The 21,140-nt window shown below is 35.5% G+C and overlaps 1 protein-coding gene across 2 annotated transcripts; it reads right to left on the reverse strand.

The window, feature by feature from the left end:
* Positions 1–3,613: 3,613 nt before the first annotated feature.
* Positions 3,614–18,761, reverse strand: LOC126829701 (A-kinase anchor protein 17A). 2 transcript variants are annotated; one of them, XM_050559787.2, is made up of 5 exons: positions 18,701–18,761; positions 13,747–14,612; positions 13,020–13,168; positions 9,795–10,035; positions 3,614–8,755 (listed from the first exon to the last, which is right to left on the reverse strand). In XM_050559787.2, exons 2-5 carry the CDS (start codon positions 14,521–14,523, stop codon positions 8,465–8,467), a joined length of 1,458 nt encoding a protein of 485 aa, XP_050415744.1. In that variant the 5' UTR covers positions 14,524–14,612; positions 18,701–18,761; the 3' UTR covers positions 3,614–8,464. The 2 variants fall into 2 exon arrangements, with proteins under 2 accessions (XP_050415744.1, XP_050415745.1); XM_050559788.2 differs by lacking the exon at positions 18,701–18,761 and adding an exon at positions 16,980–17,095.
* Between the last annotated feature and the right edge of the window lie 2,379 nt (positions 18,762–21,140).

The following is a 21,140-nucleotide window of genomic DNA, read 5'->3' on the forward strand; positions in this document are numbered from 1 at the left end:
AGCCCCGGCAGTAGCTGTAAACGAGTTTCTAAGCATAGAAATCGACAATTATATGTTCTAAGAACGAACTATTCTGAGTGTTTTTCAAGAAATATATTCAAATCATACATAGGTAATTTATAAATATGGGGGGATCACGTGGCTAAGTGGGTAAGACGCTAGCTCGCTAGCCTGGAGGTCGGGTGTTCGATCCCTGCATTGGCCGAGAAAGTTCATCCAGATTTTCCGGCGTGGTTCTCCCTTGTCAGTGATGCAGGACGGAGGGGCTGACAAGGAAAGCTGTCTAGTCGTTCGGATGGGACGAAAAACCGAGGTCCCGTGTACACATTGGCGTGCACGTAAAAGATCCCTTGGCAGTTGGAATTCGATATAAGAGTAGGCCGCAGTGCCGCTGTCCGGGCAAAATTTCCCTCATTGCACACTGTATGGCGTATGCCCGTCTTCATTAGCCCAGGTTAGGAGCAGAACAGTAGGACGTTAAACTCCATTTCATTTCATTTCATTTTATAAATATGGTCGATATTTTTTTGTCAAGGGGGGCAAGATTATTTCCAGGGGGGGCTTCGCCCCCCCCCCCAGGCCCCTCCCCTTGGCTACGGGCCTGTCCGAAGATGACCCGTCTTTGCCCGCAAAATCGTCTATAGCTCCCCATCCCTTTCTAATACGCCAGTTATTACAATTGCAGATCATAAACGATATACAGTAAAGTTTGATTTTTATTTAAAATGTTAGTTTAAGAAAATCGCAAGTAATGGCAATGAAGCGATTTTTTGACGTGTCATGTGTAAAATAATTAAACTTGCTTGATCTGTTAAACAGTTTTAAAGATTTCTTTTACCTCAAGAACATAGAGTGTCAAGGCGGTGACGGGTTATCACTACTATCATTCTGATATACTGCCATTGATAATCTATGCATGGTGGTAACTGGCAATCTTGGCTGTTAACTTACAACATACGTGTTAACTCTTCTAATTAGCGACTGGAAACTAGACAAACCGTTAGGGGGGTCGACCGCTCACTGGGGAAAAGTACGAAAAACGCATACGATCACTAAGGAAAATCACTTGAGTATAGCCAAATATTTATCCTGGTGATTAGGAACACACGACCTCCAAAGTTGCGCCGTAACCTTGGGTCAGCGATCTCACACGATTCTAATTAAGCCGCCTCCAGTCTTCTGTCAGTGTAAATTGCAGGTGGTGATATAGAACCGAATCTGCCAGTGTAGAATCGGTTTGGCACTAAGTGTCTTGGATTCCCGTAGCCAGAAATAACAAGTACGGGACTGAAATTAAACCACGTATATACTATCGCCATGTGAGTGAAATTAGTAATTAATAAAGTTTGTATTTTGTTTATGTAAGTAATGATTGAAGGCGTGTGGTTGTAAACTTGCTGTATTTTCTGTAGTAATCCGTAATCCAGTGGCGGATACGCGGGAAGCGGGGTGGGGGTCCAAACCCCACCCTGCCCAGCTACATAAAAAAAATTGTACGAGAATCGTGTGCTTTATCTTTTATCATCAGATGGTGGGATGGGATTGGCATTCAAAGCAAGAAATAATGATATAGACATGTGCGATATCACAATTAATGCTTTGCATTAATGAAATTAAATCACATTAATTCATTATAAAAATTGCCATCAAACGGGGAGTTTAATTTCTATCTTTAAAAAGCTCAACCAGTATGTATGCCTACGTAATTTAGAGACGATGATTGCATCATGCATTGTCAACTGTCAAATTTCCTTAACAATAGCCTGAGAAACCCTCTCCTGCAAAAATTCCTGGATCCGCCCATGTAATCCTAGTTTGTATGAATGAAAGTTGTTTTACACTAGACACCTTCACACTTCTCCACTATAGGCCATATAAATATCGGCATTATAAACAATGTAGAGTTTGGGGAATTTGCACTCATTGAATTGTTTAGTTGTAGGAGGAATCTAGTACAAGCGATCTAGGTATAATGATGAAATAAGCCATATCGTTGGTTAAGTCCACCGCACACTGTCTGATTTTTGTCTGATCCATTTTGGGTTGTTACCTGCGAAAATGTGTGATCTTTGATCGCCATCAAGATCTTTTTGTGTCCGACCACAACAGATTTTGTTTACAATTGTTTTCTTGTCTCACGATTGGACAAATAACATACAATGTCCATGATGGATTATTGTATTTTTGAAACGGTGGCTTGTCAGGATTTCCATTTGCAAAGTCGTCTGTGCTAGCTTTAAAACCATTGTCGACAAATCCTGCATAACGTGTTAAATCATTCGACTATGAAGTCTGTCCCATGCTTTTAAAGTAAAAATGTGAACCGAAATAGAACTCCTTGAAATTCAAAAGGGACGTGACTTCCTCCTTATGCCCGAGAGAACAATTTCACAAACTTTTAAAATATTCTATTGAGAACATATTCTGACCAATAACGCCGGAATTGGTGATCGAAATTTCAGAATTTCAATAGGGCGCATCTTTAGTCTCATCAATGTTTTAAGAACATTGTCATGAATCGCGTTCACAAGCTTAAAATATCTACGTGCCCTAAAGATAACTTGGTATAGGGTTCCCCATAATACACTAATGAACAATTAAAATGTACTTTGTGTTAAGAACAGTGTCCTGTCGTATTCACACGTAAACAGGATAATGATTCCACGATATGAGATCGGGAACTAAATTCTGAACAATCCTTGTAAATTCGAATTCTTAAAGTTTCACAATCAGCCACTAAAGTTGCAGATTAATACACTTTGTTCTAAAACTCCATAGTTTGGATCCGTTAATTGTCAGCATTCTAGGACTTTGTTCCAGAGATATGTTACGCGTCCGAAAAAGCTTGTGAACACGATAGAGATCAGATTCCTTGAAGACATAAAGGATTCTTGGTCATCATTCAAGTTTTTCTTTAGATATTAATATGCTGCTGTCTATGGCCATCCACGTTTTGTGTTCCTATCGTTTTGGGGATTAGGGGCCTGTAGAGTAAACAATCACCACGATCCAACTTTGTGTGAAAATTGGCCAAGAACTGAACAGAGTGAGCACAATAGGCAATTCTTTCAAAATCAGTGGAGAAAAAGTACGATGTTAAACCCCACGTCTTTCAGTATCAATAGGAACCACCTTCAGACCAGTACTAACTAATCCTCTGAAATTAAGTAACAGTATCGAGATATACGTTTGTCAATAGTCGTATCAGTCAGGACATTAACTCCGGCATTATATTCGGAAAGTGTACAAAAACGACAGCGACCATCTTTTCCCAACTACTTATAACGACTGTGGCAAATTTGAGGAAATCAGTCAAGAAGTAAACACTGTTGAGCAAATTTAGACATTTTACTCTTTTCCACTTTAACTGCTTGATGGATTTCAACAGCGTTCGGTATGTAGGTGGCGTGCGTGGTGTTCATTCGGATTTCTTCAAATAAAGTTGCTCAACCCAACAGGAATGGGAAAATGGTGTGTATAATGACAAATTTACACATCTATTGGACATCAACTTATTAACAGTTTGATGGATTTCAACCAAGTTTAAGTTATTCGAGTGGTGTACAAATTTAAAATATAAAATAACAACATTTCTTTATAAACATTTTTTTAATATTATGATAACAATGGGAACGACGGTGATAATGAATACAACTTAATATGATGCAGTGTGACCTACACTTAGTAATATATTATTATGTGACAATAACCAAACACAAAATGCTAGATCTCTTGGACACTCGGGGGCAAATTCGGGATTTTTGAAAGGGCGAAGGGGCGTGCTTACCAAAGCCTTGCCAAGAGTAGTGATGTAAAGACTTCTTTGGACTTATTATGTTCATATGTGCTAACCAACAGAGCGAAGGGGCTCTTTTTTTGTCTTAAATAATAAATAAATGTTAAGTACCTTTGTGATCTGCCGAAGTCCCGAGCCCTGTTTGAGTCTTACTCAGACCCATCCTCACTATTCTGACAGTTTAGAATTATCTGGGAAACAAAATTGACAAATAAACTGATAGTGAAAGACAATATATAGGCCTAATGATAATATTGAAAACAATTTTAATCCCAAGTTATTCCTATTATTGTGAAAACATGTCCAGGCCTGGATAAAGCTTGCATGGGACCCCTGGCTTAAAATTATCAGTGGGGCCCTTGGTTCAACATTATAAAAAAGGGGGCATATTCTAGTCATTGTCCGCCACACTCACACAAACTGTATGTCAGTATGATAGATTTATTTGCCACAACCATATACATGTATAGCATAATTTGGGGACCCTGGCTGCAGTCCACTCAGCCCCACGCCCTTAATCTGGGCCTGGACATATAACAATTCCCCCCACCGCAAAAACGTGGCCGTGTGCCCACTTGAAATATTTAACTGAATTGGCACTTGTTGGAAGAATTTTATGTTCTAAGGGCAATAACTCCAATTATCGTCAGGAAATCTTGGCACAGCAAACATTTTTTGTTTCAGGAGTTCTCACAGCTATCAAACTATTGATGTACCTTAGCATTTAAGAATGTGTTCCGCTCATTTGCTAAATCATAAATTCCAGCACTGACCTCACCTCTCAGCCAAAAAAACCCCCCAAAACGGCTGCATTCTTAAAATGTTATGTTCATCTAAGCAGCAAACTATTTAATTTACTTCATCCCAGTGGTCTCATCCCAATCTACACCACTATACCCTGGGTTCATCCATGGGGGAATTCACATATTCAAATTATCTGCCCTTGATCGTAGCATTATTCTACGAACCAATCAAAAATATTTTGGCGGCTTGTTCTCTGGATTATGAGAAAGTTGGCAAGAAATTTAAAGGGATCATGCCAATCTTAACAGAATCTTAAAAATAAAAGTGTGTGCACGTATGAAATTTAATATAGAGGAATGGTGTATTTACCTTGTCTCAAAATATTGAGTCGTTTGGACGTGAACGTCAAAACCGCTTATTTCGACACGTAACCCTTTTATGATTTCGGGTCAATTTTTTCGTTGGGTGACCTGATAATCTATTGCCGTTCCTTTCAAGGTCTATACAGTGCAAGACCCACATGATGTACTTCATAACGAAAGGTAAATTTCACCTACATGTTATTTTTTAAAAATAGAAGTCTGGTTTTATCCAAACACAGTATAATACAGCGGTCTCCATTTCCAGATGAAGACTGATGGGTTTAAGTTGTTTGAAAACATATCACATACATTGAGTTAGTGAGAGAGAGAGAAATGGGGTTTAACGTCCACTCGACACAAACTAGGTCATTTCGAGACTAAGATATGGTTTTAATTTTATTTCAATAATTCACTTGCGCGTAGGGGTCTTTAACAGTGGGAGGAAACTGGAGGACCCGGAGAAAACCCATGAGGTTGGACAGGCGACCCTACTCCTTGTCACGTACAACCGGGGATTCGAAACCACACCAGTTGACTCAATGACAGGCTTTATGATACAGCGTGCATATGCTAACCATTCGGCCATCCAACTCCCCCATTGAGTTAGTTGCTCAGCTCTAAGTTAGAGGATTTTAAGGGCTTTTAACACAAAATTAAGCAGTTCTTTAAAATATAATCAAGATTTGCCCTTTAATATAAAAGAAGTGACATGCACACACGAAAATGTCCTAAATCCTCTTTTCAATGGGAACGATTTTTTTACATCAGTTCTCATGTATTTAACAATTATTTTGATAGGTCAAAATAAAAAATAGCACAAACATCAAGGGCAGATAATTTGAATATATGTCTCCCCATGGATGAACCCAGGGGTTAGTGGAGTTGAACGGAATGAAACCACTGAGGATACCGAGGATGTTTTACATGCTGTTCACATCTTACCATTCAACAGTCATCACCTTAATTTATAAGCTATCATTTTTACCATGTCAAGTATGAAATAGAAAATGTTCACTCATTAGAATATAAAAGCCCTTGAAATTATACATTAACTTATCAACAAAGAGCTTTATGGTAGACCAATGTGAACTATGAAACATTAAAAAAAAATAAAATCCATCACTATAAATCCAAATGTAAGCCTAACAATTCATCAGGTTAGTCAGTGCTGAATATAAACTGATCAGAAATTTAAGAGAGCCTATCTTTGTATACTCGACACAAACTAGGTCATTTCAATAATTCGCTTGCACGTAGGGGTCTTTAGCAGTGGGAGGAAACTGGTGGACACGGAGAAAACCCACGAGATTGGACAGGCAACCCTACTCCTTGTCACATACAACCGGGGAATCCAAACCACGCCAGTTGACTCAATGACAGACCTTATGATACAACGTGCACACGCTAACCATTCGGCCATCCAACCCCATATCTTTGTATAACCAGCGGCTGCCAGGCAGGATACGCCCACATTTTCGAGAGATGAATAGAGAACACGCTAACAAGAAAGTGATTTTTCCTACAATCAAGGGCCATAATTCAGGAAATTACAATTCGATATGCGCGAATATCGAAAGGAACTGAAATCTTTGTGTTATAAACTTACATTTCAAGTTTCAACAAAATCGGATAAAAATTGTGACCTCTATAGGGTCCACAACCTTGATATACCATATTTTTATGCTATTTGAGAACGAACGGCGGCCATTTTGTCTGTCAATTTTGGGCCGATTTTCACGAAATACGAATTCAGTCGTCCTTAGGAGGTAACGGTGATATAATAATCCCTTTTTTTTTAAATCGGATAAAAATTATTACCTCTATAGGGTCCACAAGCTAAAACCACGATTTATCGTACAATCAGATCTTTGGGTTATAAACTTACATTTTATGTTTCAACAAAATCGGATAAAAATTGTGACCTCTATAGGGTCCACAACCTTGATATACCATATTTTTACGCTAGTTGAGAACGAACGAATGGCGACCATTTTGTCTGTCAATTTTGGGCCGATTTTCACGAAATTTGAACTCTGTCGACCTTAGGGTGTAACGGTGATATAATAATACGATTTTTTAAATCGGATAAAAATTATGACTTCTATAGGGTCCACAAGCTAAAAACGTGATTTTTCGTACAATCATGGGCCATAATTCAGGAAGTTATGGTCCGATATGTGCGAATATCAAAAGGAACCAAGATCTTTGGTTTATAAACTTACATTTCAAGTTTCAACAAAATCGGATAAAAATTGTGACCTCTATAGGGTCCACAAGCTAAAAACGTGATTTTTCGTACAAACATAATCCATGAAGTTTTGATCCGATACATGCCAATATAGAAAGCAGCCGAGATCTTTTGGAGATAAACCTACATTTCAAGTTTCGTCAAAATCGGATAAGAATTGTGACCTGTAGAGTGTCCACAAACAATTGTGGACGGATGGACGGACAGGGGCGACGACAATATATGTCCACATGAAAATGTGGGCGTATAAAAATAATATAAATATAAATATATGACTGATACATCACATCACCATTCACGCAGTATAATTATCACACATTCAATATTTACCATTACATAATCACTAGACATTACTGCAATTACTACATGTAATCACCACTTGCAGTGACATATCATATGAATTGTATAATAGATCACTGCAATTACAACATAACACAACTACAATGAAATATTATGTTATACAATCCCAGCGATGAAAATGTAATGCTATACACTACTGCATTTACAACAATAATGTTTTACATCACTGTAAGTACTACATTATTTTAAAGATCAATGTCATCAGGAGCAAATTTAAGGTAAATACATGTATGTTTCAATTTCAAGGATGGGGTCAATATTTTAGGAAAAGAAAAGACAAATGTACACTATGACTCTTGCTGTAATCAATCAGTACATAATACCATATGTACAGCACTGTAACCATTATAAAATTATTATATAAATAAAAACAATTTTACATCTTTTATAAAACCACACTAGGGCTTAACTATACCACCATTGATTGGTGTTCATTGACTTCATATGCTGGAGTAGTAGTAGTACGGCTGCTTCCACAAAAGTGATATCGCAGACAAGACACACATGTAGGACAGCTGAAGCTTCTTCCTGTTTTTTAAGAATATAATTTTGCAATGTTTTCATTTGCAGCCTTTAGCCATGGATTGTATCAAATCACTTATAAAGCACAAGGCTTCACTATAACGCTGTGATATCATCCTCGGTGGAAGCAGGCGTTCAGCCCCACAAAACAGCCAATAACGCTTTTAAAAATCATAAAAACACTGGCCTTACACTCCAACTTGCCATAAAAACACAGGCCTTACACTTCAACTTGCCATAAAAACACAGGCCTTACACTTCAACTTGCCATGAAAACACAGGACTTACTCTAGACTTACCATAAAAACACTGGCCTTTACACTCCAGCTTACCATAAAAATTATGGTGCAAGGAGAGTCTAATTTATTAATAAAATCTGTTGGTAATCTAGGAATTAAACTCAGATTGTCTATCACTAATAATGTCATCTAGTCATCTCTTCATGATGACTGCACTCTTTAACCGTTTTGTACCAGCTACTTTTTTACGTAACTCTTCTCTCATTTCTTCTTGCTTCCTTTCCTCTTTCAGACTAATTTTTTTTAATATTTTTTGACGAAGTTCTTTCTCCTGTTGTTCTAACTCTATAGCTTTTCGTTTTTTAGCCTCAGCTTTTCTTTTTTCTTCATTTAATTTTCTTTCTTCTTCTTCCTTTATTTGTTTTATTCGTTCTTCCTCAACTTCTTGTTCGTGTCTTTTGAGATCCTCTTTACATTTGACATCCTGAACAAGAAAAAAAGCTTAGAAATAACAACTATTTATTAGAAAAACAGACTTTGAAATTAGCATTAATCCCTTAGTCTGAGATGAAAAGACACATTATCAGAACCCAGACCAATACAGTTTTCTTGACACAAAGTTTCCGATACCATTTTATTTTAGATTAATTATCAAATTCCATCAGCTCAATAAAATATAGAAAAAAAACAATAGAAGATTGATCTCTTCAGACTTTTATAGTGTTGAGTACTGCTGCAAAACATATTAAATATACATTATTAGATTCGCATGTTGTTTTTTTTTTACTTTTGTTATTAAAGTACACAGGATTACTTTTACATATATTATACAGTATAAACAACATTAGACAATCTGGTTAAGAACCAAAAACACACAATAGAAGACACCTTACCCCCGCAATACAATAACAAGACACACTATTGAAATATTGCTGAATTTAATTTAGTTAACTTCACTGGCTTTCAAAAAAAGTGTATCCCAAACCCTGATAAGATAATTTGGAAAAACACGGGTATTTGTTTTATGTCTATGATTCTATGCGCAATGTGAGGTATGTGGATTTTATCCAGAAAGCAGTTATACAGATACCAGCACTGACCAATAGCAATAATATTTTGGTGAAAATGGTGCCACACACGTAATGTTGTGAGTCGAAAGAGCAAATAACATTATTTTGGGTCTTCAAAAGCACCCTCACATAAAGTAAGACAAGTGATACTGGAACAATCTGAGAAACATTTTTTGTTTTGAGAATTAACAGTTGAGATGATAATAATTAGGCGGCATGTTGTAACAGTGTATTTGGAATAGATATTGTTAGATTTGTAATCGAATGATTGACATTGCTTTTAAAAATCATTATTTGTGCATTTGTTGTTTGTGGTGTCAGTATATTGTTTCCTGTCCATAGGTTTGTCATGTGTAATTGTTTGTGTGTGGTGTGGTACTCCTGCACTTATTATTCTATAAATTTGAAAATAAACCCCATCCAATATATAAACAGCAATCAATTATACTTTACCTTGACTCTATCAAATAAATATGATAATAGATGTATAGAATTTAATTTCCTTTCTGCTAAAAGATATTTCCTTTCTTCTAAAGCTATTTTCAGTTGCATTCTCTCTTCTTCTTCTCTTTTTTTCTTTTCTATTTTTTTCATTCGTCTCATTTTTTCCCTCTCTTTTTGTCTCTCTTCTCTCATTTTGATCTTTTCCAATTTTTTTCTTTCTCTTTCCCTTTCTTCCTCATCTTTTCTCTGTCTTAAATTTTGAAGAAAAAAGTGAATTACATGAGTCTATGATCTTATTAAAGCCACAGATAGAGTCTATGATCTTATTTAAGCCACAGATAGAGTCTATGATCTTATTAAAGCCACATATAGAGTCTAGGTAAAGCCACAGATCGTCATTTACATTTTTCGGACAATATCAAAGAATAACTAAATTAAAAATTAATTACATCTATTATCCTGGTGAGAATGATAATGCCTCTTTCAGGTCCGCTCACTACAAAGTCAATTTGAAACTGACATGGTAATTCCTTATGTCATCACTTCACTTTCAAACATGCCTCTATAAGCAGTACAGAAAACAAAAAGTCCTCATAAAATCTAAGAAGTAAGACATGAAATGAAATAAAATGGGGTTTAACGTCCTACTCTTTTGCTCCAAACTGAGCTAATAAAGACGGGCATACGCCATACAGTGTGCTATGAGGGAAATTTTGCCTGGACAGCGGCAATACGGGCTACTCTTATATCAAATTCCAACTGTCAAGGGATCTTTTGCGTGCACAACAATGTCTACACGGGACCTCGGTTTTTCGTCTCATCCGAATGACTAGACAGCTGTCCTTGTCAGGCCCTCCGTCCTGCATCATTGACAAGGAGGAACCACGCCGGAAAATCTGGATGAACTTTCTCGGCCAATGCAGGGATCGAACACCCGACCTCCAGACTAACGAGCCAGAATCTTACCTACTAAGCCACCGTGACCCCCAAGAAGTAAGACAGGCTACAGGTATTCTCCACAAGTTAATCAGTTATGTTTATTGTTATATAGGGCGCCTGTCCAACCTCGTGGGTTTTCTCCGGGTCCTCCCACTGCTAAAGACCCCTATGCGCAAGCAAATTATTGAAATAAAATTAAACGATATGTTAGTCCCGAAATGACCTAGTTTGTGTCGAGTGGACGTTAAACCCCATCTCTCTCTCTCTCTTTATTGTTATATAGTTATAAACAAGGTGTCACATGAGAAATTCAAATCAAGACCAATCCTGCATGCCCATGGGAACACCCTAATGACCAAGTGGTTACATCCTGAAGAACCAGCGGGGGGTGGGTAATGTGAAGGAATGGGGTCACCAAATGGTCTCATGTGTGCACTTTAGATCATAAGGCATGGTGTCAATTCCTAGCTTGTATGTGACAAGGAGTAGGGTCACCTTCACAACCTTGTGGGTTTTCTCTGGTTTCATCCCACTGCTAAAACCCCTATGCACAAGCAAATTATTGAAATAAAATTGAACCATATATTAGTCCAAAAAAGACACAGTTTGTGTCTAGTGGACGTCAAACCATATCTCGTTCTCTCTGAAGAACCACAGTGATTCTTATTGATCGTTTGCACCCACAGATCCCGATTTGGCCCAGTATATGAATTTAGTATTTTACTTCTATTAAACATACATTATGCAAGAGCTAAATCTGCCTATTGCAGGTTTTTCTATAGTCCTGAAATGTTATCTAAATTATTAATTAGACATTAATTAACTTATCCAGACCATAATCAACTCTCGATGCCATTGCTAGCCTGCGATATTTACTGCTGCTCTATGCTCAGTCATAATTAAATCAAGAAATGGGTAATCGAGACAATGTATTTTATCGTACTGACTTGGCAAGCCTTGAAATAACTGCTAAGGTTCAGCCTGACATCATGTCAGGCTGAACTGATTTTCGGCCGGACATTTCAGATTTTCAGCCTGACAAATACTTTATAAAGTATATTAAACCAAAAAACTGTTGAAATTTACTATGTTTATATATATTATTATACATACATTTATTAATAAAATAAATTGATGACTCACATACAACCTGGAGTTTTAAGTTTTTATATGTATATGGAATACAACTTTATAGTTCATATAATAATGTCATTAATCTCTTTGGTGGGGCTGGGGACTAAATCCTAAAAACTCTGATTAAGATTCAAATTTAACTAAAGAATAGACATCTTGAGTTGTCGTAAATGGTTCAGAATCTGCCAAGTCATTTTTGATCCACTTTTCTAGTTCTACGGCTCGTTTTTGTATTTTTCCAACTGGTGACGGCGACGCCCCCCGTTTAGAAGTGTCTTTATGAGAGACATAAGATTAAGACACAGTACCAGTCTTTGAATTTTCTGGAACGGTCCCACTAGCCGGGATATCCGTGTCCGAGGGTTGGGAAAAGTAAGAAGTTATTTTATTCGACATGTTTTCACGGCTCTTCTATTTACATTCACATTGGAAGTGTCCAACAAAGTGAGATATTTTCGTATAAAAAATCTGTCCCTAATTACATCCATAGTCAACTTGGACATTTTCTTGTAAACTAATTTTAAAATATTATTACTTTTATTACTAATAATTTATATAATTACATGTCATGTTAGGTGTGATTTAGAGCTAATCATATACGAAAGTAACGCAAAGCTAGCTACGAGACTCGAATAACCAGTGTAAAAGAGCCGATTCTCAATATTATTCATTATTTTTTCTTCACGTGGCCGAGAGAGATACATGTATAAATAGTAATATTTTTACTATGACTCGGGTCGTTGATATAACCAGCGTAAAAGAGTCGATTCTAAAAATTATTGAAGATTTTATCTGCACGCGGCCGAGATATAAATAGTAACATTTTCACTATGACTCGGGTCATTGATATTTTTGGTTCTGGACTTTCGAGTCTAATAATAAATAGCGATCGACTCAAATATTTTTGACATAATGTTTTACAAAAACACGGTCGGACAATTATGTCCGGACGAAAGGCAATTTGGCCTGTCAAAAGGGGTCAATTTGCCCGGACATTGTCCGTGTCCGGACGCTTATTTCAGCGCTTGTGACTTGGTTCAGAGTGGATCAATTTGACTGAAATTTTCAGCAAATTCCCTTTACATTATCTAGTTCACTATTATAGTGAGAACTGCTAGCTCTTTATCTAATCTCCCTTAATGTATCTTTAACTTTGTTCACCTTTCTTCTCTTTCTTTATCTGCTTCTGCTTGTTTTTCTTTTCTGACTTTTTCTTCTCTCAATCTCTCTAGTTCTTCTAATTTCTCTCTTTCTAAACGTCGCTTTCTAATATTCCTGTCGGTTAAATGTTTTGTCTTATCAAAATCTACCTGTAATAAAATACACAAAGGTTTTACATTTAATCACCTAATATACAATGTAAGACACACCTTAAGATGTGATGGTTCATTGCTAATAGAATAAACAAGTGGTTGCCATGCAAGATATGCCCACATCTTGCAAGAGATGGATGGGTAACACCTTAAAATGTGATGGTTCATTGCTAATAGAATAAACAAGCGATTGCCATGTAAGATACGCCCACATCTTGCAAGAGATGGATGGGTAACAGGGAAAATCAATACATGTAGGTCTAATTTAAAATGTCATAATTGTTTGAGCTTAAATATTTTGCAAACATTATTAGGGATTTCTCCGATCAGTGATTAGATGTCAAAGCAGAATTTCTAGATAACACTAAAGAGTATCCCACCAAGGCCACCATCAGGTGTTTTTTCATGAAAACCTAAATTAAAGGATATAACCATTTTCATTAATTGGCTGGGTACAAAAAATACAGCACAAATTTTACCTCACAAACCTCCATTCTTAAAATATTTTGATGTTAGATTTTCTTGAATACATGTATAATGTATGGCCCCAGAAATTAATCATTGAACAAGTTTACCTTTATATTGGCTGTTAAAGCTTTATCCCCATCTTTACACATTAACTTCATTCCTCGTAGAGCATCCATTGCTTTCATAAAACTAATATATTCTTTATATTGTACAAAAGCTTCAAATGTTAAATCTTGATTATATGAAAATGTCTGTATGACACCTGGTTTAGTTGCTGCGATAATTTCTTTACGATATGGGTCTAACATTGGGATATCGACACAACGCACTTCTCCAAATACTTCAAACACACGACGTAACACATTTTCACTTGGTTTGTCTTTATTTGATGAGTTTCGTGAAGAAAACCATCGAGTAGGAAGATCTTTAAGATGGAGACAATCAGGCCTTTCACCGGCTTTCATTTCATTCATGTTCTTGGCATCACGGAAATACGAGTCCCAGTCATGTTTGGAGGGAAAGTTTATTTTTGCTTCAGCTGAGCGAATCTTCAGAACTTCTGTAAACCCACTTAATTTGACTGTCTTTGTATCAAGTTTGGCAATCAGTAACTTTATTTTGCCCTTGTTTTCAATTTCTCCTTCTAAACGTATAAATTCTAAGGTACTCTTCACTATTTTCAGAGTTATGAACGTCTCAGGTTTTATCATGTGTTTGATTTTCTCCATCACTTCCCAGTTGGATATGGCTTTCCCTGCTGGCCCTTTTAACTGAGGTAGCTGGACACATATATTAAGTTTAGCAACAGGTTTGATAAAAAGATTTTGGGGACCATAAAGTTCTTTAGCTTCAGATGTATCAGTACATAGAGTTGTATTAGCCATTCTGATGCAAATTCCAATATTTGTTGAGTAGCTTTAAGTCTTCAAATTAAAATGACAGCCATAATATAATTAAGCATGGTGGTTTCAAGCTGAAATAAAACCAATATACATGTGTTAATTACTGTATCACATAAAATGTTATAAACTATATATTTCCTTGAGAGTCGAGATACTAAATATGGAAACTAACGGTACATGTACTGTACCAGGAAAAACATATTTGTTACCAAAAACATTATATTTATATCAGATGATGAGATACATGTACATCTACTTCAAGGGAAAAGAGAGAGAGAGTAATGGGGTTTAACGTCCACTCAACACAAACTAGGTCATTCCGGGACTAACATATGATTCAATTTCATTTCCATAATTCGCTTGCGCGTAGGGGTCTTTAGCAGTGGGAGGAAACCGGAGGACCCAGAGAAAACCCACGAGGTTGGACAGGCGACCCTACTCCTTGTCACGTACAACCGGGGATTCGAAACCATGCCAGTTGACTCAATGACAGACTTTATGATACAGCGTGCACGTGCTTACCATTCAGCCATCCAACCCCCCTACTTCAATGGAAACTTTTTGACAATCTATAATAAATCATAATGTAGCAGCCATTATGTATTACACTTGCAAGATGATGAATAGACAACTGATGGTTCTGTCTTCTGATAACAATGTTAGTATCAGTGGCCAAACCGATACGATTGAAAAACAGATTTAAATTTCAGTTCTTTTATGTACTTTCGAAGATCTCATAAGATAATGGCAAGTCATGTCAGGAATCATATCAGGGGAGTATATTATGTGGTGGGTGTCAGTCTCAAAATAAGTGCAGTCAGTCTAAAAATTATGCATCAGCGACTAAATGAATTAATGAGGTAAACAAACAATACCAAAATAGAAGGAAAAAATCCCAAATACTTAATATATGTACATGTATGAATATATCTGCGTATACGTCGTGTGATTGGATATTACAATACATGCCAATTTTTCAAAGCTCAAATTACTAAAAACTGTTATGCGTTCTGTAATGAAACAGGAACTCCTCAATGAACTTTTGACCTGTGTGTGAGCTTGACCTGACGGACACAATCGGTCTTGACAAAATTGCCGATCAGTGGTCAAACTTGACTAAGCATGGATGCTTGATGAAAATTGCATTCCGGGGACTCTAGATTTTAAAAATTTCTCCGGGGAGCATGCCAACAGACTCCCTTAAAAAGCTTGCATCTGTGGTGCTTCGTCTGAAGGCTGTCAAGTGAGGCCTGTCAGATCATGGGTATTTTATGCGCCAACAATTCAGACGGAACCTGCTTCAACTAAAGCAGAGGTGCCCCTGATACTATTTGTATCACAGTCAAAAATGACTAATTAAACTTACAGGGGCCAATGTAGTGACACAACTAACGCCATATTCCAAATATTTGCGCTTAAATTAAAGACGCATCATTTGTATCCGATTTGAAAATGCCATCAAAGTCTATCCTACACCCTTCATTTCATTCGGAAAACCTCGACATCTTGACCGCATCTGGTACCCTACATCTATCCTCGGCTGTGTGACGGTAAGTAATATCATGGACCGTAAATACGGTCAATACTCAATGATTATATGTAGCTACACCCACACAATTGAAATGCGGCTACCAGTTTACTTATTATTAAGTAAAGAAATTCTCAAAATGACGTTGTTCGAAGAGTGCGTAGGGCTTTCATTGCAGGATTGTAGGCAACCGAAGTTTACCAAGGCGTGTGGAATTCTTTTAATGACAAGCAGTTTTTTTTAAGATGGCTTCCTAGTAACAGCTTACAAAGCCTTGATTAAAAATGCGATGATTTGTACCCATTTCAGGTAGGATTTAATGCGTAATTGTTGTTGGATGTGGCAGAAATGTTATAAATAACAATAATCAATCTTTGTTTTGATAAAAAAAAGGTTGTCAATTGTGCTTAAACATACATTATGCAAGAGCTAAATCTGTCTATTGCAGGTCTTTCTTTAGGCCTGAAATGTTATCTAAATTATTAATTAGACATTAATTAACCTATCCAGACAATAATCATCTCTAGATGGCATCGCTATCCTGCGATCGTTAGTGGATTGTGAGCCAATTTACTGCATAACTTTCCTTCACGATTTAACGATTAAATGGATAATCGAGACTATGCTGTTTATCGTACTGACTTTAGTAATGATGATCACGGATAGACGAAAATTCAATCGCTTTGTTCTCGGTTCATAGTGGATCAATTTGATTTTAACTGTTAACTCGTTATCGAATCTCCCATAATGTATCTTTAATGAAGCCTGAAGTGTTTCACATTGGCATTTGCCATATAAAACTATATATAGCACCATCTCTTATTTCGAAACACATAGGGTTGAGAGAGAGATGGGGTTTCTTATCTACACGTTTACATGTCATTTCGGTCCCGCGTCATTTCAGACTTACGTCATTTCGGACTCCAAAAAATATGTCCTCGACATTTCGAACTCGGGTAGATGACGTTTCGGACTCGGTCAGGTGACTTTTCGGACTCGGACTGGCGACGTTTCGGACGCCATACAATCTGAAAAATTATATGTATATATTTGTAATAACTGTTTTTTCTTTCGTTTTAGGTGAGGCTGAAAACAGACCATTCACAATAATAAAGAAATTAAACATTGTTAGTTGTGTTTTATTTATCCCATACAGACCTTAAGCCTGTCGTACACGAGCAAATTTTCTTTGACAAATGGAGATTTGTCAAATAAATTTGCTCGTGTACGAGAGGGAATTTGCCATATGAGATTTGACAAACGCTGGCATGCATAGCTTTTCGTCAAATAAATGTGTCAAAGATTTGGAACTTATGCTCGTGTACGATAGGCCGTCAAATAAATTTGCCACAAATCTACGCACGCATCTAAATCTATTGATTTCACTTTCATTTTTCGACGCAGGGGCAAATTTATTTGCTGGCTTCGTACACGGTCAAAGAAAATTTGAAGAGACCGTCAAAGAAATTTGTTAAATTTTCTTTGATCGTGTACGACCAGCTTATTACGCACGTTATTTATCCCATACATACCATACATTAATAACAATGTATTTATTTGATGAAATAATAGCTTCAGTCGGGTATTCATTTATCTTATAAAATATACTTTTTTTCATTACGTACCAGAATCACAGGTACGATGTTGCCATAAATCACAAGCATCACACCGGAGGCCTTCTTGTCGTGGGCTTGGGCTATCAATAATCTCAGCTTGGTTTCAATAATCAACACCAGATTAAATACAAGTTACAGTGTTTTTATTTCTTAATGGTTTCACTAATCACTAGATTAAATACAAAAATCACTGATCAACACAGATTGAAGAATCTCGGCTTGGTTTCACTAATCAACAAAAGGTAAGTAGCAGTGTTTTGGCGATCAATTATCGTAAATAATCTAAACTTACCCATCAAAATACAGATTAAATGCAATAATCACTGATCAGTTAAATAAAACAATAATATTGGTTTTACTTCAAGTTCAATTGCGTATGGTCTGTATGGGATAAATAAAACACAACTAACAATGTTTAATTTCTTTATTATTGTGAATGGTCTGTTTTCAGCCTCACCTAAAACGAAAGAAAAAAACAGTTAGGGCCTATTACAAATATATCCATAGAATTTTTCAGATTTTATTGAGTCCGAAACGTCGCCAGTCCGAGTCCGAAAAGTCGCCTGACCGAGTCCGAAAAGTCGACTGAATGAGTCCGAAACGACGTTTGTGTTGAGTCCGAAATGACGCGGGACCGAAATGACGTGCTACCATCTACACGACCCCCTGAAGATGGACACTAGAAGGGTGCCGCCGGAACACAGGACATTATTGCCATGCATCATGTTTCTCTATCAAAATGTATTTCGGAGTTCAAATGTATTGGGTACCATATAATAGCACGTTGAAATTCACCGAATTTTGAATGAAATCAGAAAACGTGACTAACCTCAGAAAATGAGAGACAAAAATGACGATCACGATAAGAGGGCTTCACGCACCATTACTATGATTACTGTGCATATGTACATAATTCGGCCACAGAAAACTAATAGGCTAGTATAAAATAATTCTTCAGTGATATTGCAGTGTAATCTTAAAAAGGAGAAAAGATTTGATGTTGTAAACAAAATACCTCTAAAACGTTCAGGAACGACGGATGTTTTGCTTTTGAAAGGGAGACAACTCTAATTTAGCGGATTCTTACAAAATATAGATTTCCAGAGACAAGAAACGAAGCGAAATTTGAATATTCATTTTTATACATGTTCGTAAAAAATGGTTTGTGTGTTCTGCGTTTCTCTTGTATTTGCAACTCTCGTTTAAAATAAAATGAAATGGGGTTTAACGTTCTACTTCGCTTATGTATAATCATATTATCTATGGTATAGGGGCCTACATGTAATACCGCCTTATAATATAACTAATTAATTAGCCCAGTAAGAGCAGAACAGCCATCCCGATTATAATAGAGTATAAGTATAAGAAATAAAAGTCCGTGTACGTGTGCAATTTAGGCGCCAAAATATAGAGGAATTGTGTAATTACCTTGTCTCAAAATTTCAGGTCAAAATATTGAGTCGTTTGGACGTGAACGCCAAACCCGCTTATCCGGACACGTAACCCTTTTAAGATTTCGGGTCAATCTTATCGTTGGGTGACATGATAATATATTGTCGTTCCTTTAGAGGCCTATACAGTGCATTGTACTTGATAAAAAAGGCAAATTTCACCTAACGTAAGTTTTATAAAAAAAACCTCTGGTTTTATCCAGACACCGTATAATACAGATTGGGACACCAGTCTCAATTTGCAGATGAAGATTAAATTGTCTGAAAACGTATTACGTAAATTGAGTTAGTCAGTGGCACAGTTTTATTCTCCAAAACATAATTGAGATTATTCTAACTGTCAAAGTTGTTTTAGTTACGTTACATGCACGTTGAGCTTAGTTTTTTCGTGACATCCGAACGAGAAATACATTAAAACAAAATAGCATTTCTTCAAATAGAACTATCTACCATTATATGATGTGCCTAATTGTGAAATATTCAAGAATAAAATGATACATCAATGTCATGTCATATTGTACTATATACTTTTTAAGTATTATAACTATCTTTTGTTTTTGTTTTTTGATTTACTATTTGTATTTCTAATTTCTATTTTTTTACTTTTAAATTTTGTAGAATATTTTTTAATTTTGTAATTAATATTTAATTTTGTAATTAATATTTAATTTAGTAATTAATTTCTTAATTTGTTATTAATTTTTTAATTTGTTATTAATTTCTTAATTTGTAATTAATTTCTTAATTAATTTTGTAATTAATTAATTTAATTAATTTCTTAATTTTGTAATTAATTTCTTAATTTTTTTTATTTAATTTATTAATTTTGTAAATAATTTATTAATTTTGTAATTAATGTATTAATTTTGTAATTAATGTATTAATTTTGTAATTAATGTATTAATTTTGTAATTAATGTATTAATTTTGTAATTTATTTTTAATTTTGTAATTTATTTTTAATTTTGTAATTAATTAATTTCTATTTTTTTTTAAATTACTTTTTAATTTTGTAATTACTTTTTAATTTTGAAATTAATTTTTAATTTTGTAATTTTTATTTAATTCTGTAATTTTTATTTAATTCTGTAATATAATTCTTAATTTTGTAATTAATTTATTAATTTTGTAATTAATTTATTAATTTTGTAATTAATTTATTAATTTTGTAATTAATTTATTAATTTTGTAATTGATTTATTAATTTGGTAATTAATTTATTAATTTGGTAATTAATTTATTAATTTGGTAATTAATTTTGTAATTAATTTTGTAATTAATTTATTAATTTTGTAATTAATTTTTAATTTTTATTTTCAATTTTCAACATTAAAAGATTAATTTTTAATTTTGTAAATTAATTTATAATTTTAAACTGTTAATCTTATATTTTGTATTTAGTCTCCATTTTGTAAAATAATTTATAATTTTGTTTTTTGACAAAATTAATAATTTCTTTTTTTCTGTTTTTCTTGAGCACCGTGGGGGCGGGGGGGGGGGGTGAATGGTTAGCGGTTAGCACGTGCGCGCTGTAGTTTGTGTCGAGTGGACGTTAAAATCCAGCTGCCAAGCGTCCTGTACATACACGTCAATATGTCGGCTACACGGGACCTCGGTTTTTCGTCATGGTCAGGCCCTTAGTCATGCACCACTGACAAGGAGAAACCACGCCGGAAAATCCCTATGAACTTTCTCAACAAAAACCGGGAGCGAGCCCACGACTCCAGGCTAGCGAGTCAGCGTCTCACTCACTTAGCCACCGTAGCTTCAATGGCGACAGGGCATACCAACTAGGCCTATTACAGTCGAGGATGCATGTGCGCCGGGGCGGTCTGTTGGTTCTGAATACAAATTTAAAAATGAATTTACAAATTTATTTACAAATTTAAAAATGAATTTACAAATTTAAAAAATGAATTTACAAATGAATTTAAATGAATTTACAAAATTAAAAATGATTTTACAAAATTAAAAATGAATTTACAAAAAAATAAAAATTAATTTA

This window comes from Patella vulgata, chromosome 8 (assembly GCF_932274485.2).
Source record: "Patella vulgata chromosome 8, xgPatVulg1.2, whole genome shotgun sequence".
Lineage (NCBI taxonomy): Eukaryota > Metazoa > Mollusca > Gastropoda > Patellidae > Patella > Patella vulgata.